Consider the following 27,417-nt stretch of genomic DNA (forward strand, 5'->3'; position numbering starts at 1 on the left):
ATTACACTCCACTAGCATTGAAATCACACAGTGAAAATAAACTGCATGGTCCAAGTATTGGGCTCCTCATAGCAGAGGAGATGCTAAGCAGGAAGCCAGAAGAGCCAGTGCAGTGTAAAGAACTGGGACTCAGGCAATCTGGATTCTAGTCCCCGGTCAGCCATAGAGCCCATTGGGTGACTCTGGGCCAGCCACAGACTCTCAATCCAACATACCTCACAGGGTTTTTGTTGTGGGGATAAAATTGAGAACAGCAGGAAGAGAATGATGTAAGTCTTGTTGAGTTCTTTAAAAGAAAAAAGGAAGATTATAAATCTAATAAAATACATAAATAAGAGAATGGTTATAAGCAAAGTTGATAGGAATCCTACCCCAATTCCAATCTGGTTATCTCAATAAATCAGCATCTTCAAGCAGATACTGAACAGCTGCGGAAGGATGCTCTAGATTTGTTGCATCAAACAGGGGGTTGGACTAGACAGCTATTTAGCATTCCTTGGCTTCAAAGATGAAATTTCACTAGGTACCTTCAGATAGTTCTCTACATTATGGAAGAATAAGCACCATTACTCTAACGATTCTGGAAATTTTGTGGAAGAATTGGAGAGACTTGAAAAAAGGCAGAAAGACTACCCCAATATAAGCAACAGAAAGTTAGAATACAAAAAGACAGAAATGGAAGATGGTACAAGAGGGCCAAAATGCTTTTCAAAACAGAATTGCATGAACTAAAGCATCCAAAGCATATACCCTTCAAAATAAATTGCACATTTCAGCACAACAGAACAGTTCCACAGTGGTGGAGCCAAGATCCAGACACATGATCCTTCTTTTCTTTTACATAAAATATAAATTTCACCAATCAAGGAATAAATATGACTATAGACTCTATGACTACAGAGACATGCTCCCCACAGACACTGACCAGAGGAACAAGATCACATTTTCCCAGAAAACCTATACAAATATGCACAGATCACCTGCTTTAGTCTGCAGCTTGGCTCACTTATTTTAATCAACTATATGGATTTCTTTCTGCAATGTACCTGCAGTGCGCTTGCAAAACATTTTATGATCTGGATGGCACGGGTGGGTTGGGGGCGTTGGCCAGGGTGGTGATGGCAGGCTTTTGGATGATACTGTGATTCAGATGTACAACACAGAGACTTAATTAGAAGTTCCCTATTGACTCTTCTTCTCAGTGGATGCTTAAACAGTATAGTGAATCCTAAACAATGAAGTGGACTTGGGATGCTTCTAACAGGTATGTGAGTACTGCTGTTATAAAAGATGAGGGCAGGATGTCTGACTAGAACTCTTGCTGGGAGGTAAAGATGAAGTCTAACCCATGTGCCCCCATAAAGGTTTAGTTGTATTCATTGTAGATAAGCATTTTAGCAGTTATTAAACATGATGCCTCCATGGAAAGTCTATGTACAGATGCAGGAGTTCTCTCAATATCTGTTGTTGCAGAATAAGCAACAAGGCAGCTGGATGTTGACAGCTGAATGGCAGAGGATGGGGCTGAAATTAGATGTGAGCCAGCAGGATGTTTGTACATTAGTTATAAGGGTTAAATGAATTTTTGATGGCCAATAGCTAGAAAACCTTATAGCTGGGAATAGAAATTCCACCATTCCAATAGAAATGCCATACTTGGAAATACTAAATGTTACACTACACACATTCAACATGGTAGTGACTCAGAGACTGAGCTGTGAATCAGGAAGTCCCTAGATCAAATTTCACCTCTGCGTTGAACTCATTGGGTGATCTTAGGTGAGCCTCCTTTCCCCACACAAATCTGCAATTTTGGAGCCAATAGCAACTTATTTCACAAGACTACTGTAAGGATTATGACCAGAAAATGCATGTGAAGTGTTCAGACGATCTCGATGCATCTCAATCCAATACATGTCTACATAAGGAAATCCCAGCATTATTGATTCATCAGGGTTTCTGCATGAAGATCGTCCGGAGAGCGAATCCGCTCTCGCACTCTTCCAAGACTGGCATCGCCCAAAAAGCCCGTCCTGCCGCTGAGGGGGGAGCAGAGGGACACGCCCTCCCCATGGGGAAGAGAAACACCTGCCGCCCCTCCAATCAGGGCTCTCTCCTCCTCAGGGTCGGGGTGGGGGGCAGAGGGCACACGCACGGAGAGACGCGCCCGCCCGCCCGCCCGCCCGCCGACCGCTCCCGCCCTCACCTTATTCGGAGATTGGCCATGAACTCCGGCATGGAGACGGCGTCGAGGAGCACAAAGTCTGCCTTGCCGAACTCCAGGCTCTCTTGCGCTGCCATGGCGCCGCCAGGAAGAGACGGAAAGCCACTCCGCCGGGCAACGGGAAAGACGGAAACACTAGGAAAGTCGGGCAGGGCAGCGCAGCGCCCGGCGGACAGGCGAAAAAGGGCGGGGCGCCGCTGCGCAAGCCCCGCCCTCTCACCTGAGGCGCCGCTCGCGACTGAAGGCGCATCCCGCCCGGGAGAGGGCGGCGTTCCCCCTCCTGCAGTGGGAGGAATCCGCGCCCGCTCCCGGACCGTCTCTCCAGGCCGCAGCAGTGCCACCTGGCGGCCCGCTCGCGCCTCCGCACTCGTGTGTGCGAGTAACGCATTATCTGCACAGTACCGGTCGTGGGCACGTGTTTCTTAGGCTTGTAGCCCGCCTTTCCTCCAAGAAACGCAAGCCCGCTTCTATGGTTTTTCAGAGAACGTGCGGCCCAAGTTCAACGGGAACCATGGCTAAGAGGAGAGTTTAACCGGCATCTCGCCGTGCCTATTCTGACACTAATTGCTACACCACAAGTGCCTTAACAAAGTTGTTTAACCAAGTCCATGTTCCCCTATCTAAAACAGACATATGGAGAGATTAATATAGTTGAATAAAGTATGGATTGCTATGTTTATATTTTGCCTTTCCTCCAAAGAGCCAGGCAATGGCTTTTCCTCATACTTTTCAACATCTGTGTGAAGTCAGTGAGATAAGTCACCCACATGTTTGAGCGGAAGTGTCATCAATACACAGGTGACACACAGCTTCTGCTCTCTCTTCCATCATCTAATACCAGAGAGGCAGCTGAAACCTGGCCAGGTGCCTGGAGGCAGTAATAAAATGGATGTGAAACTCAATCCAGATAAAACAGAAATATAAAGGTTGGGAAATCTGCTGATCTGGACAAAGGGCTAGATCTGACTCTGGATCAGGTCACACTCACTCTGAAGAGCCAGGTATACAATCTGGGAGCGCACCAGGTTCCCACGCTTTTTGCAGAGGTACAGACAGTGTCAACATTTTACACCAGCTTAGACTGGTTTGGTAGCTGTGGCTTTACCTAGAGAAAGGTTGTCCAATCCACAATGCCACATTCCTCAATTGCATCCAGGTTAGATTTCTGTAGTGCACTTGGGATGGGGATGTCATTGAAGATGAGTCAGGTATTACAACTGGTATAAAAATCTATTAAGTAATAGGTGGAACTAGCAATAACCCAAGATAGCAGTTTAAACTGGGATCCTTTTTCTGCCCTGTTGAATTAAACAGAAAGATACCTCACCAATATTTAAAGAGAAGGCCACAAGGAATGCAGTTAATTTGTTATAAAAGCTGATTGCATATTTTGGGCCAAAGACAACAGAGCAAAGTTGAGGAGAAGAGGATGGCACAGACTTGACCATGGTACACAAACATCTAGAACAAATGGGAGGAGAGATCCAAAACAATTAAGAACCTGAAGGTACAGATGGGCAAGATGGCAGCTAAACTCACCAGGAGGGTGGGGGTGGAATCTTAGGCCATTGACCTCAGTTAAGGAAAAAAAGTTCACCGAAACAAATTTAAAACTCCAGTACTGCTTACAATACCTTGCAAACTATAACAGCAGGCCAACTTAAGATTCAGGGGTTCAGCAGAAGGGCAGAAAAATATCCAACAAACAAGCATCTGGCTGGTCAAAACCCTCTTGGAGGCAAAGATTGTGCGCATAGATATACAAAGGGCTCTTTATGCAAGACCAACAGAAGGAGCAACTGTAAATGAATTTAGGTATAGCACGACTGAATTATAGGCTTTTACAACTCAGTTTTAAAAGACACCATCTTAACCAAATCATGTGCAGGAACAAAATTTGTATACAGAAAATGCAAATCTAGCAAGGCATCAATCCTGATATCCTACAAAACAGAGAATATTGTCCAGATCAGCTAAAACAAGGTTTACTGACAGCATAAATTGCAATTCACCAAGATGAAATGACTACAATACTCATCACATATAAAGAAGCAAAAGAACTCTTGCTACCCATATGATCCACATCCATGAATGATCCATGATCCATGAATGAAAGGAGCTCCTTTTCAGCTAAAAGGAAGGCTGAAACTGCAGAGGATAGTCCCCTTAGCTGTGAAATTGGACTTAAAATTAGAGGGGGAGAGCAAAACAGTTAAACACCTTTCCTAAGCTAAGCAAGAGAAAATGTAGAAGAAAGCATAAGAGACATGCTCTTTGCTAAATATCAACAGCAACAGGGCGGCCTCTTGAATAATAGCCCCTAAACATTGCTGCAGGTTGGCTCTCAGGACAGCAACCATCCCTCCATTCCCCAGCTCAGTGTGCCTACAGTCAGCATTGGCCTAGGCATCAAAGAAAGGCTCACTATTTACAATGGACTGCACCGGCATCCCATATCCCTTTGGGAAAAAACATGGGGAGCCCCATAAAAAAAAAAAAAAGTATTTAAAATGGAAACTGACAGCTCCCTACTTTTTCAGCTTTCCCAACACCTAGGGAAAGGGTAGAAAGCTGAGGGGACCCTCAGTGGAACCTGGCCCAAGAGGAATAAGGCGAGAGAAAAGAAGTGCCTTGTGCTGGGAAAATTTGGATAAATCCTGTCATAAAAACATTGCTTCTGTGTGCTTTTGCATTGTGGAATCAATCCTGTACTACTCCTCAAACCAAGCTAAGTCACTGTTTAAAATGGCACTGGAATTCAGAGTTTACCAGGAAGTATGTTTTGATAGCCCAGAGGGCTTCGTGTGCTCTGGTCATTCAGAATGGTACATTACTTAGGGTCTGAGTCTAGATAAGCTTATGAGTTCATGAATAGTTTCTCAGTAGCTTGAATTTACATGTCTAAGCAGACCTGGAGATGGGTTCAAGTTACTCAACTAAAGTGTCAATACACTGCAATTAGAAATATTGTAATCTCATTGTCTTTGTATGATTGACATTCCTTTATCTGTTCTGTGATGACCTCAGAACCTTATTGTAATGTCTGCATTCTGTCATCAATTGCCCTGTACCTGTGTACGTGACCAGCAGGGTATAAAAATACCCTGTAGTTGTATTGAAGTTTTGCAGCAAGTTTACCTCTGCCTGCCAGGTAATTCATTACCGTGAGTACGGACCCGCGGGGAACCTGGGTCAAACAATAAAGCCACAGATGGTCTGGACGCTTGATCTTTCCCATGAACCCGAGTTTTATTTCCTCCTCACAAATTGAAATTCCGGGATTTTCTGACACTTGAGAATCTTGTCACAAAGGGGAGGATCTGGCAGCCACTCTTTAGTTTCTCTGGACTTTTAAGAAACTGTTGAGACAAACCTGAGTAAGGAATAAAGTTCTTGGCAGCCTTTCTTGGTCAATATTCATTGGAGTGGCTGCTGCATTTTGATAGGAGACACCTCCCTACCTGCAGAAGTACACAAATATACACTCATGTGAGTGCAACTGAAAAGAAATGAAAATTGGTACATTTAACACACCTTTTTAAAGGCTGATGATCCAGTGACAATCTCTCCAGTGTGCACTTGGGCTTTTTAAACAGGCTGTCACTAGCTGGAAGACCAGACACTGCATTTTGTGGTCTCCAAAAAAGTGTGTATGTGAGGTGGGGGGGGGGGAGATAAAGGGACAAGATCTACAGCATGGTGGGGGGCAGATGGCACTGGAAGCAGCCCAAGCAAGCTTGGCAAGAGCTGTAAGGTGGTTTTGCAGCTCCTTCCAAACAGTTTGCTAGCTTGTTCCTGATATCCACAGGGGAGTTGTTTGTGTTCAGATGACATGGAAAAACACTTCATTGTCACCACATCCCCTAGCATGAGCCATGCATGTCAGGGAGGCTATTTGTCTAGTAGAGAGGTATCTAGTTTTTTATTTTCTTTAAGAACACAAAGCAGATTGCATCATTCTCCCCTGCCTGCTCTCAATCTTATCTCCACAGCAAGAACCCCGTGTGGTAGGTTGGGTTGAGAGTCTGTGACTGGCCCAAAGTCACTCAGTTGGCCCCATGGCTGAGCAAGGATCACCTGAGTCCCAGATCCACACTCTTAACCTCTACATCCCACTGGCTCTCAATTTGCCAGTGAACAAGCTACCCTGAAGGAAACAATCCAGGCTTACATGACACTATGACTTGTCACCCATGATGGGTTGTCATGTCATGCAACCCCACTTAGTAGGGTTCTCAGAAAAGCCCACACAATGCCAGACAGACAAATAGATTCACCATGACTTCCCCCCAGCCAGTCTTCCAGAAAGTACCCTAGTGTCCCTTGCAACAAACCCTGTCTTATCTTCCCTGCTCTGCTATAATCACTACATCTTTTTATTTGCCACAGCTTTTTCTTTCTTTCTCTCTCCTCCTCCTCCTTTTTTTTTTTAAGCACAGAGTTTTGGCCCCTGCAAATGGCAGAGTTGTGTTCAGCTTTTTTTCATTATCATTTTTGCTGGCCTTTCACAGGTGCACCTGTGCAGACATCACACTATCCAGTATGTGCAGCCTTGCCTTGTTAGTTTTAGCTGTAAAAAGTAGTAGCAAGGTGGAGAAGGTAAATACTTTTATAAGATATTTGCAGATCAGTTGATAACAGTTAACCAAACTAGAAACCAGCCCTACAAACTTGACAATTTTCTCCACTGTTGTTTGTTTTGGCAGTTGTTTGGGATCAGTTGTGGTCTCAAAGCCTGATAAAAACACTGAAGACCTAGAAATGCACAGCTCTATTGTCCTAGTTAATGAATAAAACAATCCTCTCACCCTCTCAGCAGGTGCTCTTAAGCCTCTGAGCTTAGAGTCTTAGGAAATCCAGTGCAAGGTGCAGGGATTGGGCCCAGTCTTCCCCTGATGCAGCCTTCAGCAGTTTCTGACTTGGTTTCTGATTCAGAAGTGGAAGATGAGGCAGGCTTGGATTTGTAGCTGAAATATCAAGGACAACAGGCCCAGAGATAATCCAGGCAGTCACTGAGAAGCAAAAGCTTTAAGTCTGGGAAGGGGAATTCTGGGGTGAACTTCACATTATTAGTTCAATTATAGGGCTTCACCCTTAAGAAGGTGGAGCAATTAAGAAATGTCAGACTAGCGCATAAGTAGCATGATGCACTGTGAAGGAGGAGTGGCTCTTTTTGGTTTGGAAGGAAGAAATATTTAGCAGCTGGCTGGTGATATTGACTTCAATTCTCTTCTTTTGCATCACAATGGCACTCTAGATAGTCAGATTCTGATCTACTTGGAAGAATGAGAAAAGAGGGGCTCAATACACAATGGGTCCCAGTGGTAGTGCTCTCTACCATTGCCACTTTGCACCACAGAGCTAGGGCCATCAAAGGGGGAGGGAAGGAGGCTGGGTTGCCAACTGGAATTGGTATGAAGCTGTGGACAGATTCCTGACCCCTCTACCCTCCAGCATGCCCTCCCTTTCCCCTTCCAAGGCCCTGATGTAATCTCAGGGGGAGTGGGGGAAGCAAACAAAGTTCTTCAGAGTCTGACTACGAAGGTGGTTGGCCTTTGGAGTCCATGCACCAAGGGTAGAGAACCGCCTTACTAAGTTTGCAAAAAAAATCCTATGGTGCCCTGGACCAGCAGTTCTCAGTGTGAGACACATGTTCCCTCAAAAGGCCATGCCATCTTTCTAGGGCATCACAATAAGTATTTGAGGGGGCCACTGTTTATGATCCATTCGTCATAATCCACACATCTCACTCTCTCTGCTAATTTCAGCAACATAAATATTGAACATAGCTACACTTTACAATAAATACTTAATGAAAAAGACAGCCTGTAATAAATGCAGTTTTATATTCACTAGAAATCAGCCATGATGAGGTGGAAAAACCTGGCAACCAGATGGTAAAATATCATTTTCCCCATCAACAGCAAGTATGAGGAGAGTCACAGAGGTAAATCAGGCTCAGGCATCAGCAAAAAGGTTTCCATCCTGTCCTATCCAATGCCAAGGCACTATAGGATTGACCCTCAAGACACACAAATCTCTACAAACATATGTGCACAGAGTAAATTAACTTGCCCTGTGATATTTTATTATTCTTATTATTTTGGCATTAGGAGGAATAGAAATGCAACAAATAAAATGGATGATTATTAAATATTATACCTTACTGTTGAGAAAATGCACGTCATAGTCCATAACTACCTTGTTAATTATATCTACAGCACAGGCTGAACTGGGAATATTGCTTAATATGTGTGATATGTTTAATGGCCACCTGGAACAAATTTACAATCAACATCATGCAGTGGTTCACACCAGTCAAAAAGAAATTGATTATCAATAGAGGTACTAAACAAGGGTTTTCTTTATCCAAGATTCTGTTTGCATTTGCAATTGACCCATCTACACAGGAAATTTCATGAGATCAGTGGTAAGCTATACATTTCCAACAAAACAAAATAAATCACATACACATTCAGATCTAACTTATAAGCAGCATTACAAATAATTAATGCTGCCTAGTCAAATTCCTTATGACAAAACCAATATTCTTTCTTTATATATGGATGAATCCACCAAAAGCTTCTTGAAACAAAATGTGGAAATACTTACCTGTGAAACAACAATAAAGTATTTAAAAGTTTAAATTCCAACCATTCAATCTGAAATTCATTTTTTAAAATTATAACAAAACTATTTAAACATAAAATTAGACTGTAGGATGCTTTAAGAAAATTTATTTATTTAAAACATTTCTATGCCGCCCCCATCGCAACAAAGCCTCAGGGCGGCTCACAAAGAATACATAAATACATACATAAATAATGATAATATAACAATAAAAAAATTGTTTAAAAACCCCCCGGTGCATTCTTGGCTAAAAATTTTAAAATCCTAATTAATTCAACAATTTAACAATTAAAATAAGTTTTAAATAAAAAGGTCTTAGCCTGGCGCCGAAAAACAAATAACGATGGCGCCAGGCGGACCTCTCTGGGGAGCGCATTCCATAGATGGGGCGCCACCGCAGAGAAGGCCCTCCTCCGGGTACTCACCCTCCTAATATCATTCACAGAGGGTTCCCGGAGAAGGGCATTTGTTGCTGAGCTCAAGGGGCGGCAGGGCATATATGGGCACAAGCGTTCCTTTAGATATCCAGGTCCCATAGTCTCTATAGCAATGTCACCATGGGCAAAGCAATTATTTTGATTATTTCTATTCAAACTCCGCCAAGAAACTTGACAGGTACAGAGATACCAGTGTAGCAATCAATGTTTGTTCACAAGAACAACAACCTAAGCAACAATAAACTGAAGTAGCAAGCAAGAGGGTTTTGACAGTCCAGCCTTTACAACTGCTAAAGAAACATGTTCCTCCAACATCTTAACTCATTCCTCAATACCATTCTGCCCATTTAGTATAAGTGGTAAAAGCTCTTAATTCCCACTTCTTCCCCACTGACCCAGGTTTTACCCCCCCCTTTTTTTTTTTCACAGGGATAAAAATGAGATTTAAAGGCTAGGAAAATAAAGTTTTGGTTAGTCTTAAAAGCTCATGTAGAGTTCAGCCTCTAAAAACAGGCCAACACATCAAAGAATAAATACAAGAAACATTTCTATTCGGCTACAGATTCACAAATTATATTTTTACATCTAATACCTCAGACAGTAAGATGCCCCACAGCTTCTGAAAGGTTAATAGGCTATAGAGAATTTTAAATGAAGAAATTAACTTTAGAATTATTTAAAATATTGAATTACCAAGAAATAGTAGATACTGTCACGGAAGACTAGCATTAAAGTAACAATTCAGGAGGAAAATTGGATGCATAGCGGTACTCAGCTTCAAGGATATAAATATCTGTGAAATTAGAGAAAACATTATTAAACTCTTAATAAGTGCAACCTCATCCTGCTGAGGGCAAAATATACACACAACTTTTCTGGGCTTAATTTAAAAAAAATCACAAGCACTGTCAACCAAACAATCCAACAATGCCTTCACTTTGAATATTTAATATTTATGATGAAAAAAAGCACAGTTCACACACTATGAACATATTCTCTTAGGTGCAGCATGCCTTGAAATAGCCTCCAAATGGAAAATTGAGAAACAACCTATTCTGCAAAACTGAATGATAAAATTACAGACTGTGACGCTCATGGAAAAATTCACCAGATAGCAGCAGAGCACAGATCTCAAGAGGAGGCTTAAAGAGGTGATCCCTGCCCTAAAAACATGCAATTACTGGGGAACCCCTCTCCTAACCACCGGTGGGGTACAGGCCAGCCTTCCATTGTCCTCCCCATTTTACCACCCTAGCTGTTCTGGAGGCACAGGCCCATGTCCTAAGCAGTAGCACATGGGTCTCTGCAATATTTAACTTGCAACTGCTGTCTGCATAGCTGCCTTGTAACAACCATGGCCATTAGCCTATGGTGTAGGCAGCTTATGTTACGTTATGTTATTCACGAAGTCGTGCCCGACCCATCACAACCCCATGGATGACATTCCTCCAGACTCTATCCTCCACCATCCCCTGAAGTCCACCCAAGCCCACACCAACCGCCCCAGTGACCCCCATCTAGCCACCTCATCCTCTGCCGTCCCCTTCTTCTTTTGCCATCAATTGTTCCCAGCATTAGGATCTTCTCCAGGGAGTCCTTCCTTCTCATTAGGTGGCCAAACTATTTGAGTTTCATCTTCAGTATCTGCCCTTCTAAAGAGCAGTCAGGGTTCATCTCCTCTAGGACTGACTGATTTGATCTCCTTGCAGTCCAAGGGACTCGCAGGAGTCTTCCCCAGCACCACAATTCAAAGCTCTCAGTTCTTCGGCACTCAGCCTTCCTTATGATCCAACTTTGGCTGTATATAGGTTGTGTCAGAATCCCGAAATCTCAATTTGTGAAATAAAATTTGGGGTCGTGGGAAAGATCAATTGTTATGAACCTCCACGTCTTTATTGCTTATCCCAGGTTCCCCGCGGTTCACTCATGATAAGGCATTACTGGGCAGGCAGAGGTAAACTCGCTGCAAAGCTTCAATACCATTACAGGGCATTTATAGGTACACAGGTACAGGGCAATTGATGACAGAATGCAGAGATTACAATAAGATTCTGAGGTCATCACATACAGAACAGATAAAGAAATGTCAGTCAATCACACTGTAACAGTGAGATCACAATATTTCTAATTGTCTGCATTGACACTCTAGTTGAGCAACTTGAACCCATGTCCATGTCTGCTCAGACATGCAAATTCAAGCTACTAGAAACTATTCATGATAAGCTCAGACCCCTATCTCGACTCTAAACATTCTGCATGATCAGGGCACATGAAGCCCTCTGGGCTATCAAAAGATTATTGTAAACTGAATTCCAACAATGACTATTTACATTGTATATTTGGGCTAAAATGGCCTACTGTAGCCTACAGCTAAAGGTGAGAGGAGCGGGGGAATGCCATTTTAAACAGTGACAGCTTGGTTTTGAGAAGGAAGACAGGATTTGATCCCACAATGCAAAGGCACACAGGAGTAATGCTTTTCAGACAGGATTTATCCAAATTTTCCCAACAGTTGCCTCATGGTTCTTGTAGAGGTAATGAAGGCCCTTGCGAGACCCCTGATCTGACTGTGAAGTCATGCAGCTCATGTTTCAGCTTCACTCTCTGCTAAAACAATGACTATGCACACAGCTACACCACTACCACCCTCTCCTTCCAGCCTAGTACCATGGGCCCTGTACTTCCACTGGAATCTCACCTCCCCTAAAGATAACTCATTTCTTGAGCAGCTTCTGGGTTCCACAACAGACCTGCTAAGTTTGCTTAACAAGAAAGAAACTGTCCTCTAGAAGTGGAAAATCTGAAAACTGCTATTCTGAATTAAGCATACTCCTATCAGCTCCACAATTTTAGGATCACAGATGGCAAACCCTGCTTACCTGTAAGTTTAATTCCATAAGGGGTTTTCAGTTGAAGGATCATGTTTGCTGCACCTGGAAACAAAGCTGATAAGCAGGAATGCAGGTGTTATAAATGTATGACAGCTTCTTCCCTTGTTCTTGTGGTAAGTTGTTCCCTGGAGTGTAATAGTGTGTATTTCTTAAAAGTGTAAGACTCCTTTTTTTCCAGGTAAGATCACAAGGTTGTGGGTGATGGGGTTTGGGTTTCAACACCTGCTTTTTCAACATTATTTATAAAATGTGTTGCACATTTTTTACTTTTCCTTGTTAATAGCTGCATATGTGACGAGGGCATAAACCATTTATTAACTACATAGCTGGTGAAGACAGTAAATCTTTTAAGCAGAAGATGATCAGAAACACAAACTTTTTCCAACAACAAAAATGCTGGAACTGTTAAATTAAAAAAACTTGGACAACTCAACATGTTAGAGTTATTTTCTTCTAGTAGTTTTGTTTCTGTCTTTAATAGTAGTCAAATACCTTAAAAAGCTTAAACTTTTCACATTTGCCTCCCTGCTACTTAAAACTTTTATCTCCCAAACAATTGCATGACTGCTGTTAAAGGTACAAAAGAACCACCTGGTATGATTAAATGCTTAAATTTAGTAGCTTATTCATTTATATTTCTCAGCTATAGACAAAATATTTTCTGAATCAGTAACTTTTGGTTCATCTGCTATGTATTCTTTTTCATCACCTTGTTCTGGGAAATGTAGTTCCACATGTGTCTTGGCAGGGCGGTTGCTATTAAGTTGGAGCTATTCACAACTAAGAGGTAGACATATGCACATTTAATACATTAGTCTGTAAAATCTCAAAGTGGCCCAACTGTGCACTGAGATTAAAAATGCTGCTTTTCTTTCTGTGCTAACAATAGCATATTAAGCCTTAGGGTGAATTTTCATCAGAATTGCTATGTGAACATGGCTTCTAATGCCTAGTGTGGAATATAAAACTGGCCACCCTGAGATATGGTGACTGTGAACCTGACACATAAGAATATAGTCTGCTTGTCTCATACTTTAAAAAGGCAATGCAGCATCTTAGGTGTGGAAATCAAGACTGGCCCTACTGGGGTCCCAGTCTGTTCCCCACATAGTAGCTTCCTTTCCCTTGACAGCCAAGTATTCAGCGGGTTCCCAGTTGTTGTTCCATTTCTCCTGCATCCCAATCTAAAATGCCTCTCAGAAGGCCTAGTTTCTGGAAGTAAGAGTTTTAAGCTAAATTAAGCAAATTATGGTACCAGCTTTTGCTTTCAGTTCCCAAGAGCAGCTCCAAAAAATTGGCCCTCAGGCTCAAAGAGGTTCAGTGCCTCTGCTTTAAAACCATGGCTTCTTATTAAATAGTAACTCTGCTGCAGAGGCAACAGAAGGACTACTCGAGGAGGTACTCTTAATATATTATATGAATGTTCTTGAGAAATTCCATTTCTTTTTGTGACACACATGATCAAACTTTGAAGCCATCTTAAGACCCTGTCTGGGCATTGGTGTAGTTCATTACCAATATTCTAATAGCTACATGCCTTGTCTCTCAAGAGCAAGATGAAAAATTCCTTGGCTACCCATCAGCCCCGTAAAGGCCTGTCTTCATCTCCGCTCTGTGACATACGGCTGTGCAAACTGAAGAAGAAAATAGCCTATTCGGACTATATATACAGGGTCCTAAAAGAGGTAAGTGTCAAATCCAAGAAGCAAGTTTCCTGTTTGAATCTGTTGGAGAATTTATGCATGTGTATGGAAGCATGAGATAAGAAACACTTCCCATAATGCTTGATTATTGGTGCTTTTAAAAGTCCTCCTGCTAAATCCTGCATGTGTGAAATACCTCTGAGCATGCTCAAATATGCATTCAGCATGTTGCAAAATTTAGTGCTGGCTCTTAATGTAAGTCCACTGGCCCTATAATTCATGAATCACATACTTAAAAGTACATTGGAGGGAGGAATTTCCCTGCTGTATGAGTTCATCCTCCTACTATGTGCTATTGTATCTAATTGTATTTATTATGTATTAACCAGTTTTATACTGGGCATGTTGTCTTACACATGAGGGCTATTCTAAGATACGCAGCAACTATGAATTAAAATATTAGGGATCAGCACACTAGGGTCTCCAGATATTATCTATTTATTATTTTATTTATTTAAAACATTTATATGCCACCTATACCAGAATAGGTCTCAGTATGCTGGACTTCCTAATTCCTAGCCAGCAGGGATTATGGGAATTACAGTCCAAAACATCTAGAGGTTAGGTGCCTATCCCTGCAAATAAAAACAAATGAATTAAGACTGTTTAGGTAACATCATACCAAAAAGAGATGCAATGTTAACTTTTATACTTCATGTAGAAGATATTGGTAACTTGGCAAAGCTTGTTTGCAAGACAGTAAAGGTAAACCAAGAAAGAAGGCAAAATAATTAAAGTCAAAGTATAAATTTGATTCATATGCCAAAATAGTAATCAAGGAGGCTACCTGTTTTGAGAATGTGAAGTCTAGTGTGAACGCAAAAGACTATCCACATTGATTTGTGAATTAAACACTTTCAGAATGCCAGCTAGAGACTGGGTTCACACAACAGCATTCTGGGTAACCAGCCATAGTGGTGTGTTGTACCAGTCTAGATCGTTTACTTTATCAAGCCATCCTGACAACCTATGTCTTATTCTAGAGGATGTTGTGCCCATGATGAGTGGCCCTATTGCTTCAACCCAAGCAACTGACCCCATCATGGGTACAAGGAAGTGGTTGGTGAGTGAGCCGCTTGGTAGGAGTGGTACAAACTCCTTGCCACTCTTGCCAAGCACACTGATGACAGTTGTCCCACCAAGTACCCAAGAGACACTTTGGAGCAACCATCATTGACTTATTCTCTTCTGTAGTGACCAGGAGACTTTTCCCACTCACTGCAGTTCCCACCTTCATCAAAGTTCACTACCACTTCTTAAGATCTCAAAGTTCATGCTCTGGAAGCCCCTCCAAAGTGCCCAGGCAGCACATTAGAGTGGTTGTTGCTAGTTCACCACTTTTTCCCTTTATTGTTGTGTCACATTTATAGATATTTCTGTGAATACCAATGTCCTTTTCCTCCAAAATCTTGGCATTTCACAAGTGCGCAGTTGGGAAAACAAAATAAAGAACCTTGTTTTACCAGTGGCCTGGAAAGTCACCATCCATGATAAAGCAAAACAGAGTTAATTTGTTGTTTTGCTTTCCCATTATAATAGTTACATGGTGAACTGTCTCACCTAAGTGCCAAGTGTAAGAACAACAAAACAATTTTTTAACCAAACAGGGATGTGTGGATTGGAGAAGTGTTTGTCTCCACCACAGCAGAGCTCCAAGATATTGAATTGTTGAATTTATTTATTTATTAAAAGCTTTTCTATCCCATCCCCTACAGAACTTCTCAGGACAGCTTACTTCCAAATTAACCTGCCACCTCAATTTCCTGTCTCTATTTAGGGTGATGCCTACAATGTTCTGAATGGGGAAGGAGACCGATTCTTGTACCTAGAAATGTGGAGCTAAAAATGGGAAGGAACAGAAAGCACTTGTTTTGGTTTTATAGCCTTTCTGGAATAACTTCTTATCTAGCCCTTCTAATGCATGTTTTTTATATGACAGGTTCCTCAGGACACATGTAAATTTTCCTGGGCAGTAGATGTAATTCGCTCTCTGAATAAACCTCACCTATATGGGAATGTGGCTTTGGAGGCTACCAGGATGACACACTACAGGAAGAAGCTCCTTATCACCAGCAGAGAAGTCCATGTGGCAGTCAGGATGGTACTTCTTCTTGAGGCAATGAAGGGTAACTTACTCCCAACCAAGAGGCTTCACAAAAACGTATTGAAGTTTTGCAAGCCTGCATTTAAATTTTGATGGTTCTTCTGTTTTGTATTTTTTTTAATAAATAAAGGCATAACTGACAGTTGCATAACTAAGCGATAGCTTGCTTACTGGAAGAAGATACAAAATTCTGCATTATGAGTTGGTCCAACATGCTACATCTGGAGTGAATCGGATAAACCACGGGAAGCTACAGTTATAGAGTGACCTATCTGGGCTTGTGCAGGGGTTGTAGTAGCCAACTAGGAATTCTGGGTTAATGCTGCTCTCTAGGGCTTGTGGATCTTGGCCTGTGCTAAGCACAAGCACTCTACCTGGTCTGTGTATGTGTGGTGGGAAACGGACAGAGAATATCAAGGCCTGTGAGGGTTGTGCTTTTAAGTAGCAGGTCGGCCAACAGCTGAAGGAAGGAAAGGTGACTGGGTATGCGCATTAGGCTGTAACCAAACACTGGAGCTTTCTGGAGGCACTGGAAAATCTGCGAGACTGCAAGGAGTGGCAGAGATTTCACTGCTATTGCTGGCCTGCTCTCTCCATTGCTACCTGTCAGATGTACATACGGATTACATAGCAGTGAGCAGGGCCACAGAAATTACACTGGGCTGGAAAATAGAAATTTGCACAAATTGTATGGCATGATTTTTGAAAAACGTTTCAAATGCCTTTTGGTGGGTGTTCTTCCTTCAAGGTAAAGGTAGCACCAGGGTGGCCAACATTAACCAGAGGGGAATGCAGATATGCTTGGCTACCTAGCAGACATTTAATCTGTTGCTTTTGCACAGGAAACCCTAAAATAGCTGAAAAGCTTGCAAATGTGTTCCTGCTGTAACAAGGGCTTGAAAAATAATTTCCTTGTGCAATTGGATGTGGGGGTGGAGGGAGGATTTCTTTCATAAGCTGACAATTGCAGCAGGCCAACTGCAGACAGGGTGCTGACCTAGGAAATGAGGATTTCTGCTGCAAAGTCCCCGGAATATATGCTCGCAGCTGATTAAAGGACTGAAGAAGAAACAAGCCATGGCAAGACACAAAACAGGTGACTGTCTATGTAGAGTAACATACGACTACACAACCCCTGTGGCCTCTTCTCAAGGAGGCTTAGCCTGATGTGCAATGCAGTTGATGGCTAATTGCCAGTTACTTACTTGCACAACTATTTTCACACAGTGTTGTTACCTCTCCTCAATAAAGCAGTTGCTATTTTCTTCAAGCTCTAATGGCTTTCACATCCCCAAGATTATCCCTAAGTGTATCCCATCCATTGAGCTTTTAGGAGCATTATACGCAGTTTCCCTAGCAAAGGAGGCTCTCACTGCAGCATTATTTTGGTGCATTAATTCCAGTAGTCCAGTAACATTAACTGCTGGAGTACTAATATAGGGATTAGTATTAGTATTAATTATCCCATCCCACCGCTTTCTTCCCACATGTCTGTAACTAGCATTGAACCATTTTTAGTATGAGAGCAACTAAAGTTACCTATTAATTAAAAACTGTACCAGCACTGGAAGAAAATCAGAGATTTTCTAGTGCATATCAGGACAGTAATTGTCTGGTAATGTAGGAGCTGGTAAACATTTTTAAATTGCTATCATAGCTGGAAGTCTAGTGGGTGATGACTCAGCCCTCTTCAAAGAGGACAGAGTTTTGTGCAGTGATTTGGAAGGCATGTATTGAATTATATTTTTGTTTAAAAATAATAAGCAAAATCCAAACCTGTCTATTTTTGAGTGAGTCTGAAGAAACATGTAATACATTTTTAAACTGATAAATCCACACACACCATTCTAAACTCTACTTTTTGGTGGTTGAACTACAGTGATTCAACTGGGAATGTTTACAAAGGGTTTTTGCATGGTGCTATTATATATATATCACTAATAAGGTATTTCTGGAAACATAACTTTGTTAGGTCTGTTGAAATGCAATATCTTATTGCCCAGCCCCATAACATCTGGGTCCCCATTGAAAAGAGGGCTTTTTTAAATGTCCCCTGGGGCTGAAGTGAGAGCTTCCCAGAGAAATCAGTGGAGAAACTCATCATAGTAAGGTAGTTGTGATTGTAAGGTAGTCTACCTCATCATAATAAGGTAGCTGTAACTGGGCTGTCTGAGGAAGCTTTACAAATAGCTGAGGAAAGAAGGGAAAGGCAAGGGAGAAAGATACACCCAATTGAATGCAGAATACCAGAGAATAGCTAGAAGAGATAAGAATGCCTTCTTAAATGAACAGTGCAAAGAAATAGAAGAAAACAATAGAATAGGGAGGACCAGAGATCTCTTCAAGAAAATTGGAAATAGGAAGGGAACATTTCATGCAAAGATGGGCATGATAAAGGATCAAAATAGCAGGGACCTAACAGGCAGAAGAGATTAAGAAGAGGTGGCAAGACTACACAGAACTATACAAGAAAGAGCTTAATGTCCCTGATAACCACGATGGGGTGGTCACTGACCTCGAGCCAGACATCCTGGAATGTGAAGTCAAATGGGCCTTAGGAAGTCTGAGCAACAACAAAGCTAGTGGAAATGATAGTATTCCAGCTGAGCTATTCAAAATCTTAAAAGACAATGCAGTAAAAGTGCTATACTCAATATGCCAGCAAACTTGGAAAACTCAACAGAGGCCACAGGATTGGAAAAGGTCAGTTTACATTCCGATCTCAAAGAAGGGCAATGCCAAAGAATGTTCAAACTACCGCACCATTGTACTCATTTCACATGCTAGCAAAGTGATGCTCAAAATCCTACAAGCTAGGCTCCAGCAGTATGTGGACCGAGAACTACCAGAAGTACAGGCAGGATTTCGAAGAGGCTGAGGAACTAGAGATCAAATTGCCAACATACGCTGGATCATGGAGAAGGCTAGGGAGTTTCAGAAAAACATCTACTTCTGCTTCATTGACTATGCTAAAGCCTTTGTGTGGATCACAACAAATTGTGGCAAGTTCTTCAAGAGATGGGAGTACCAGACCATCTTATTTGTCTCTTGAGAAACCTATATGCGGGTCAAGAAGCAACAGTGAGAACTGGACATGGAACCACTGATTGGTTCAAAATTGAGAAAGGAGTTCAGCAAGGCTGTATACCGTCGCCCTGCCTGTTTAACTTATATGCAGAGCACATCATGAGAAAGGAGGGGCTAGATGAATCACCAGTTGGAATTAAGATTGCTGAGAGAAATATCAACAACCTGAGATATGCAGATGATGCCACTCTAATGGCAGAAAGTGAAGAGGAACTAAAGAGCCTCTTGATGTGGGTGAAGGAGGAGAGTGCAAAAGCTGGCTTGAAACTCAACATTAAGAAAACTAAGATCATGGCATCCGGTCCTCTCACTTCCTGGCAAATAGATGGGGAACAAATGGAGGTAGTGACAGATTTTACTTTCCTGGGCTCCCATTTCACCACAGGCGGGGATTGCAGTCAAGAAATTAAAAGACGCTTGGTCCTGGGGAGGAAGGCTACGGCAAATCTAGACAGCATACTAAAAAGCAGAGACATCACCCTGCCAACAAAAGTGCGTATAGTCAAGGCTATGTTTTTCCCAGTTGCAATATATGGCTGTGAAAGTTGGACCATAAGGAAGGCTGAGCGCCAAAGGACTGAGGCCTTTGAATTGTGGTGCTTGCGGAGACTCCTGCGAGTCCCTTGGACCACAAGGCGATCAAACTGATCAGTCCTAGAGGAGATCAACCCTGACTGCTCTTTGGAAGGCCAGATACTAAAGATGAAACTCAAATACTTTGGCCACCTAATGAGAAGGAAGGACTCACTGGAGAAGAGCCTAATGCTGGGAACAATAGATGGCAAAAGGAGAAGGAGACGGCAGAGGATGAGGTGGCTAGATGGAGTCACTGAAGCAGTCGGTGTGAGCTTAAGTGGACTCTGGGGGATGATGGAGGACAGGAAAGCCTGGAGGAATGTTGTGCATGGGGTCACGATGGGTTGGACACAACTTCGCAACTAACAACTGTCAGAATCCCGGAATCTCAATTTGAGAAGAGGGAATAAAACTCGGGTTCATGGGAAAGATCAAGCGTCCAGACCATCTGAGGCTTTATTGCATTTCCCAGGTTCCCCGTGGGTGCGTACTCACGATAATGCATTACTGGGAAGGCAGAGGTGAACTCTGCCGCAAAACTTCAATACCATTACAGGGCATTTATAGGTACACAGGTACAGGGCAATTGACGACAGAATGCAGAGATTACAATAAGATTCTGAGGTCATCACATACAGAACAGATAAAGAAATGTCAGTCAATCACACAGTGACAATGAGATTACAATATTTCAAATTGCAGAGTATTGACACTTTAGTTCAGTAGCTTGAACCCATCTCAAGGTCTGCTTAGACATGTAAATTCAAGCTACTGAAACTATGCATGAACTCAAGACTCTTATCTACTCTGAATTGGCCAGGGTATATGGAGCCTCTGGGCTATCAAAAAGATACTTCCTTGTAAACTGAATTCCAACAATGATTATTTACAATGTATATTTGGACTAAATGGCCTGTGTACTGTAGCTTACAGCTAAAGGTGAGAGAAAGGAGTGGGGGAATGCCATTTTGAACAGTGACAGCTTGGTTTTGAGAAGGAAGACAGGATTTGATCCCACAATGGAAAAAGCACACAGAAGTAAGGCTTTTCAGACAGGATTTATCCAAATTTTCCCAACACAACAACAAATTGGGCACCAGCATATTTCCCACAGACAACAGGTATCAGCAAAGAGAGCAGTTCATGCTAACCCAGGTCTATGTTTTGTATGCAGAAATGATTCATGGGCAGAACAATCCTACGGCTATTTGGACAGCATCTAGAGGGCCACAGGATCTTTTGGTTCCCCAGATTTAAAGTAAGATAACAGTTCCAACCTCACATCACAGCCAGGGGTGGAAGGAGCTGCACCAGCTGTTCCTTCAGAGTTCTAAGAGCAACCTCAAAGAAGGGATTTAGGGGCAGGGAGTACAGGTGACCAGCACCAGCCCTGCCAAGATGCAACCTTAGTCTCCCCACTCTGCATAAGTTGCATTAAACCAGAGGATTACAGCCACATTTTATTTATTTTATTTATTTTTTGATTTATATCCTGCCTTTTTCCTACAAAGGGCTCAAGGCAGCTTACATCATTCTCCTCCTCCATCTTATCCGCACAACAACCCTGTGAGGTAGGTTGGGCTGAGAGTCTGTGACTGGCCCAAAGTCACCCAGTTGGCTCCATGGCCGTGCGGGGATTAGTATTTCACCATTTGAACAATATCCATATCTGAGGAAATTCTAATGCAAATACGGTTTCCTTTTGCAGATAGAGGGGACTGTGATTCAGAGAAGTTGTCTCATGGCAGCCCAGAAATATAGCTTACTCTGATTATTGCAGGCTGGGAATCAGGCTAAAGGTAAAGTAGTTTACCTAGCAATGCAGTCTGCTGGTATTCCCCCTTGCAGGGGTGACTGAGACGGGACTATGTAGTATAATCCAGTGCTGTTACCCCCAAGAAGATAGTCTGAGAGAGTGTTTTACAACCACCCAGCAAGGTTTGTAGCTGTTAAACTTATGCTATATGGTTTTCCTGTGTTATCTTACTAGAGATAATGCAATTTCCTTTTTATTTATCTTTTGTTAAATGTTTTGTGATTGTCTACTGATTATATACAAATAAAAAGTTATCTGAGAATCAAACTGCATATTTTAAAGATGTAGCTTTTTTCTTTGTTACTCAAAAGTAAGCTTATGCATCCAGATCAGGACCCTGCAGTGTTGAGTAGCAGACTTTAACCCTTTATGATTTGCATTGCAAACAAGTGCCTTTTTACATGTAGATTTGAAGTATGAGGAGCGTAGAACAGATTTGTTCAATCTGCTCTGCCTGTGTTTTGTAGATTGTCTGAGATATTTTGTTTTGTTGTCCACCCACTGACAGAATCAGAATTTATTTGTATGCACCTTTGATTCATTTACAAATGTGCACTAATACACTGGCACAAGTGCACACTTGTGGGAATGCACATTAGCAGATGTTTAATGTAAGGCAAGCATAGCTTTCAGTGTCCCTTTCTTACCTTGCTGCCCTCAAAATCTCCATGGTTTCCAGGGTTATAGTGGGTGTTTGTGCTAGACATGCAGGCTCAGTATTTTCCAGTAGTCTCTTCAGCCTAGTTGTATAATGGGAAAGAGAGGATCAGGCTGGAAGGACACCCTTGTAAGGGATCCCCCTGCAGCACCATATTAGCATTTTCTGTGTTATACAGAGGTGCAGCAGAGTGCAGACAGCCCCAGTTCCCAGGCTTGCTTGGCAAGGAAGGGCTCACCCCAACAAATCCTCATTTCAATAACAAGCCACATCACTGTGCATGGCAGCCAGAGCATGGTGTGGTACAGGAGAACAGCACACATTGATTTTTTTTTTCTTGGGAGGAGGAAGAGGAGAAGAGGCTGTACACATGGAAGATATTATGTTGCATATGGATTTTATCATGAGGCAAGCTAAGATTTTATCACCCAAACAGCCTATGGCTAGTGGGGCAGCATATAAAATTGAATAAAAAAATAATACAGAACTTATTCCTTTTCTTATATCAACTAACAAGCAAGAGAGTCTATATCAGTGGAAAATGTATACCTTTTCACTTTTAAAAAGTTCTGCGTGGAGAGGGAGTGTGCACAAGAGAGAGAGGGCTGCCTCTGCCAGTACACAAGGTAGATGATGCTTCCCTCTTTCTTTGAGTCATTTCCCTTTTTTCTCTGTTGTGCCTCTTCAGTGAAAGCCTATACATGTTTCCTCAGAAGTACGCCCAAGTGTGTGCCAAGACAGTTGCTCCCAAGTAAGTATGTACAGAGTTGTGGCCTTGACCCCTTTCTGGCTCCCCACCCACATTTCTTAGTAGTAGTTACTCAAGCATTCCCCCTGCTTTTGGGGATGTTATGAGATATGGAAGGGGTGGATTTTGTAAGCTTTGACCATACTTAATTCATGTATATTCTTGAATTCTAAGAGGCATGGAAAGGGGGTTGTGATGTGAATGAAGAGACATATAAAGATATGCCTTTTTGAGTGCTCAGAACTCAATGGCCAGTGCTTTGGATGCTTTTCTGTTTGGCTTTGGGGATATCTTCGACAACATCATCATCATCATCATCTTGGTGTCCCCCTTTGCAGTAGGTTGTTCCTCGGATCCAAAGACTGCATTTCTGTGTGACTCTGTGTGCGTATGCTTTGGGGGGGTAGGAGGGGGATTCCTTTATGTGTGCATCTCTTTGCATTGGATGTGTCTGTGTGTTTTCCAGTGGGTTTATGATGGTTTACCAACATGGGTCCTCAAACTACGGCCCGCGGGCTGGATCCAGCCTGCCATGCCCATTTATCTCGCCTGCCTGCCGCTGCCTTGCGTGCCCACCCCGCCTCCCCTCCCCTCGCTGTGTGCGCCCACCCTCCTGTGCCTCCCCTTGACCCTTGCCAGCGTGCATGTGCCACTGGCACCACCTTTCAGGCCTGCGCCCAGCACTGGCACCTTTCAACTGGCCCCCTGGTGAAAAATTTGAGGACTCCTGGTTTACCAAGAATATAATAATAGGAACATGCAAAGGAATCGACTATATATTTGATTGCCATGCTTCCTCTTGTGCAATACTAAGCATGCATCTGGAATGTTTTACTGTGTTGCTTCTGAATAGTTCTAATCAGGATTTCTGGATGCCTTCAGGACCTGTTTCTGCGCTCCAAAGTTTGCTTTTCTGTATGGCACTGAGAATATCACATCTTATTTTAATTAGCATTCTCATTGACATTGACATTATGGTTTGGTGCTTGTGTCTATATAGTATGGGGCCTAAAGCTACACTTAGGGAGTATGTCAGTGTGTGTGCCTGTGTGCCTGTGTATGCATTGCAAAGGGTTCCTGCGGGTTTATTACTTATCATTATTGTTACTACACGCAAAGGGTTTCCCGTATTTTCTCCTGAGCAATCCAGTCCCTATTAATTATATGATACACATAATCTAGACTTGTGTTGCTTCAAAGTAGGCATGCTCTGGTGGATGCTTTCTGGTGGATATAAAAATGTGTGGATTTTTGGATCATTTTAGAACTTGTTCCTGTGTTTCAAAAACTGTTTTACTGTGTGGCTCTAAGAGTATTATAACTTATTTTAATCATTATCATTGTTAATATGGCTGTGTGAGTTCTCTCCCTCCCACTCATCTTAGAGTTATTTGATTTTCTGTGGAATAAATGTTGCTGGAAGCGGAGACTATAAATCCAAAGGAATGTTTTAGTACGTCTCTGTGAGTTTGACACATGGCTTCGAAAGCTTTGTGTCTCGCTGTTCTCTTTTTGTGGTATGGGTTGCTGATTCAAAGACTGTCTCAGTGCACATGACTCCTTGGCCTCACCTCCACTGACCTGACCTCTACCCACCACTCAGACCGACTACCAGCCTTCTCTGCAAATTAGGAGCAGAATGGTAGGAGGCACCAAAAAAATAAAAATTAATGCCTTCCTAGCCCCTGTGCTCTGCTCCTGGTCTCAATCCCAACATGTAAGCTCACCGTTTTAGGTCACATGGCATTACTGAATGAGCATGCCTGATAAAACTTTGCCAGCAGTTGCTGCTGTAGGATTTCATGGGGTAGAGAACTCCAGATGACTTTTGAAGTATTCATCAGAACTACACCCAAGCAACAAAAGTCAAACCTACCCTATAAGCCTGACTAAAGTACATAAGTAGTTTTCACCAAACTGTGAAAGAAATACAGCTGAACCACAGCTTGGAGTTATTCCCATTTGAATCAGTACACTATGTCAATGTTCTTTGCAAAGATGCATGGAAAACATGGTTTATTGCCCGCAAGAGATTTCAAATGGTGGTTTCTGATCATATTTTGTGGCATATTATTGCAGGTGAATTTGAGCTGGCTAGCTGGGAAATTGCTGTTAGCTGTTTTCCCTGTGTACTGTTTATTGCCAGGAAGATATCCAGAACACCATTTCTGTGGATGTTTTCCACCCAGTCATACACATTTGGTGGTTTTGGCCCATTTACACTTGGTCTTCAGGGCTATTCTCATATAGTTGTGTGTGAGTAGTGAATTGGTTTAGCTTGTTTCACTTGGAATTTGCTGTTCCAGGCCATTTTTCAAAAGCATGGAGTATTGCCTTGAATGGGTACCAAAACATGGTTTCTCTGGGCATTTTGTGGCTTGAAAATTTTGTTGGTTGCTGTTTTGGGCTGTATAAATTACAAGGTGGAAGATGTATTTAAATACAGATTTTGTCTACGTGTTCTAGCAGACTTCCCATACAATCTATGCATGATTGGTGAATTTCACTGGCTTGGCTTGCTTGGAAGTTGGCATTCCAGGCCATTCTGTTCTGTTTAGATTCTGGGTTTTATTGAGTTAATAAGTATGCAAGGCTTTTTGTCCTAAAACGTTGCTTTCACAACGTCATTGTGTTTGGCATAATAAATGCCCCATTCCTGCTTTCATAATGTTCAGACGGGCTGCATTTACAAATAGTCAAAAACTGAAGGGAAATGTAAAATAATCATACCAAGTGGGAATGCTTCTGTTTGTGACTTGATTTTTCATTTTGCAGTAATAAGGAAAGAAAAGGGCTTTAAGGTTTCCCCATCACAGCTTCGCTAATGTCGAGGCTGATTTCTACAAGCAACCTTCATTTCCGCCCTGGGCGGAGGATTAAAAAAAAAGTCTATTCATATCGGAAAGTCGGAGGACAGCCGTCTCTAAACTCTGGTTCTCTTTAGCCAAAGTAGCTTAAAGAAAATCACGTGGACCCCGAAGAGCCAATAAAAAGCGAAGCTTAGCATTAGAAGGTCTGCAACAGGCGGGAGTAACTACGGATAAAATTTCATCTGCGTGGGTGGTGTTGCCCACTTTGTAGGAGGGAGGGAGGGAATGATGGTGTGACTGGCTTTTACGGGAAGGACGGGGCGTGGCCCCACTCCTGAAGCCATTTTTCCACCCCTCCGTTTTTCTCTCCCGCATGCTCTGTTCTGCCCTCTCCTCCCCGCCCGGCTGCTGGCGCCGACCTTTTGCGGGGGTGGAGGAAGAATCGCGAGGGAGCGGCGAGGAGGAGGGTGTGGCTTCTTGAAAATACCAGCGTCCGATTGGGTGGTGGGCGAGATGGGGGCTTGGCCACGTGCTTCCCCCAACCCCGGCCCTTTATCGTTTTGACAGTCCGTGCAGAGCCGTGAAGGAAGCCGGAAGTGCCTGCTTTGATTCTCTTGCCTCCCTCCCCCACAGGTGGGTCCTGACTTGTGCTTCCCCCGCCCCTTAGAGGGTCTTTGCTTACGGGAAGCCCATCCACCTGGACCCTCAGGTGGCTTTGGCTTCTCCGCTCTCTTCCCCTGAACACCCCCCCCCCCCAAGCTGGCTTTATCCCTCGCCTTTCTTCCTCTGTGCCCCTCCCACCAGGACTTTCTTTTCCTTCACCCTGTTTGGCGTTGGTCTGGTGTAGCGCGCCTCTGTTGCGTTTGTCTCGTTAGCATCCGCCTTCTAAGCGTATCCGGAGGGAGGAGTTAAAATGTGAAGCGTTTTTACTTGTTCCGCTCTCCAAGGCACCAGGCTGCAGTCTGAAGCACAAGGCACAGTTAGTCGTGTTTGCCCTCCAGCAGCTTTCGTCGGCTTGACTGTCCTGACTGATTCCACCCTCTGAGTGAGGCTCTCAGTTTTGGGAGTCCTCAGGTGCTTTCAGACAAGACTTTTATTATGCAATTGTCCTGCTTCAGTTAAAGAATTTTATGTGGGATGAGTGGCTTATACTATCTTCTCTTTGTAACACTTTCATGTTTCTTACAACCATTTTTTTTCTTAACCTAGAAATTCTACTAAGGAGGGAAAGGTAAAACAGCTGCACAATTGCCTCTTATTGGCAGTATTAAAGGCCTTTGGTTTAGAAGCATCCTTAGCTTTGGGGATCTGGAAGAGCCAGTACATTATTAAATGATATCCTTGGTATGGTGTTGTGACTGGAGTAGCCCATTCCAGATCCCTCTTTGGGCCAGCTAGCATCTCTCAGTCTAACCTATCTTGCAGAGTTGCTGTATGAATTAAAGAGGTGGCAAATACAGACACACTGAACTCCTTAGAGGAAAGGTGGGATTAGGGGAAAGGTATGTGCCTTTTCTGCCCTATCCCTGTTCAATTAGTCTCCTTAAACTAGAAATTCATACTCCTACACACTGTGTTTATCAATATCCTCCCCTATCCCATAATAGGTTAACCCTTCCTAAAAGTCTTTGTGCTCATATGTACAATCAAATATTGCATAAATTTCACAACAGGTATCTTTTTTTTTGTCCATTGTCTGTCTCACACACACCCTGACCAACTTTTATCTTAAC

The 27,417-nt window shown here is 42.7% G+C and overlaps 2 protein-coding genes across 4 annotated transcripts in view; one reads left to right on the forward strand and one right to left on the reverse strand.

The window, feature by feature from the left end:
- MYO1D (myosin ID) overlaps window positions 1-2,320 on the reverse strand; it is a 154,938-nt gene extending 152,618 nt beyond the window's left edge. The window contains exon 1 of the mRNA XM_044447106.1: window positions 2,207-2,320. Coding sequence (XP_044303041.1) covers window positions 2,207-2,301 — 95 coding nt within the window. The 5' untranslated portion in view covers window positions 2,302-2,320. The remainder of the gene's footprint in view (window positions 1-2,206) is intronic.
- Window positions 2,321-26,006: 23,686 nt separating this feature from the next.
- MAP3K14 (mitogen-activated protein kinase kinase kinase 14) overlaps window positions 26,007-27,417 on the forward strand; it is a 57,888-nt gene continuing 56,477 nt past the window's right edge. For 2 of the 3 annotated variants that reach the window (XM_044446930.1, XM_044446928.1), the window contains exon 1: window positions 26,007-26,317. The gene's annotated coding sequence lies outside the window, so the exon portion shown is untranslated. The remainder of the gene's footprint in view (window positions 26,318-27,417) is intronic. The other variant, XM_044446926.1, reaches the window with a different exon arrangement.

This window comes from Varanus komodoensis, unplaced genomic scaffold, assembly GCF_004798865.1.
Source record: "Varanus komodoensis strain SLA01 unplaced genomic scaffold, ASM479886v1 scaffold50, whole genome shotgun sequence".
NCBI lineage: Eukaryota > Metazoa > Chordata > Lepidosauria > Squamata > Varanidae > Varanus > Varanus komodoensis.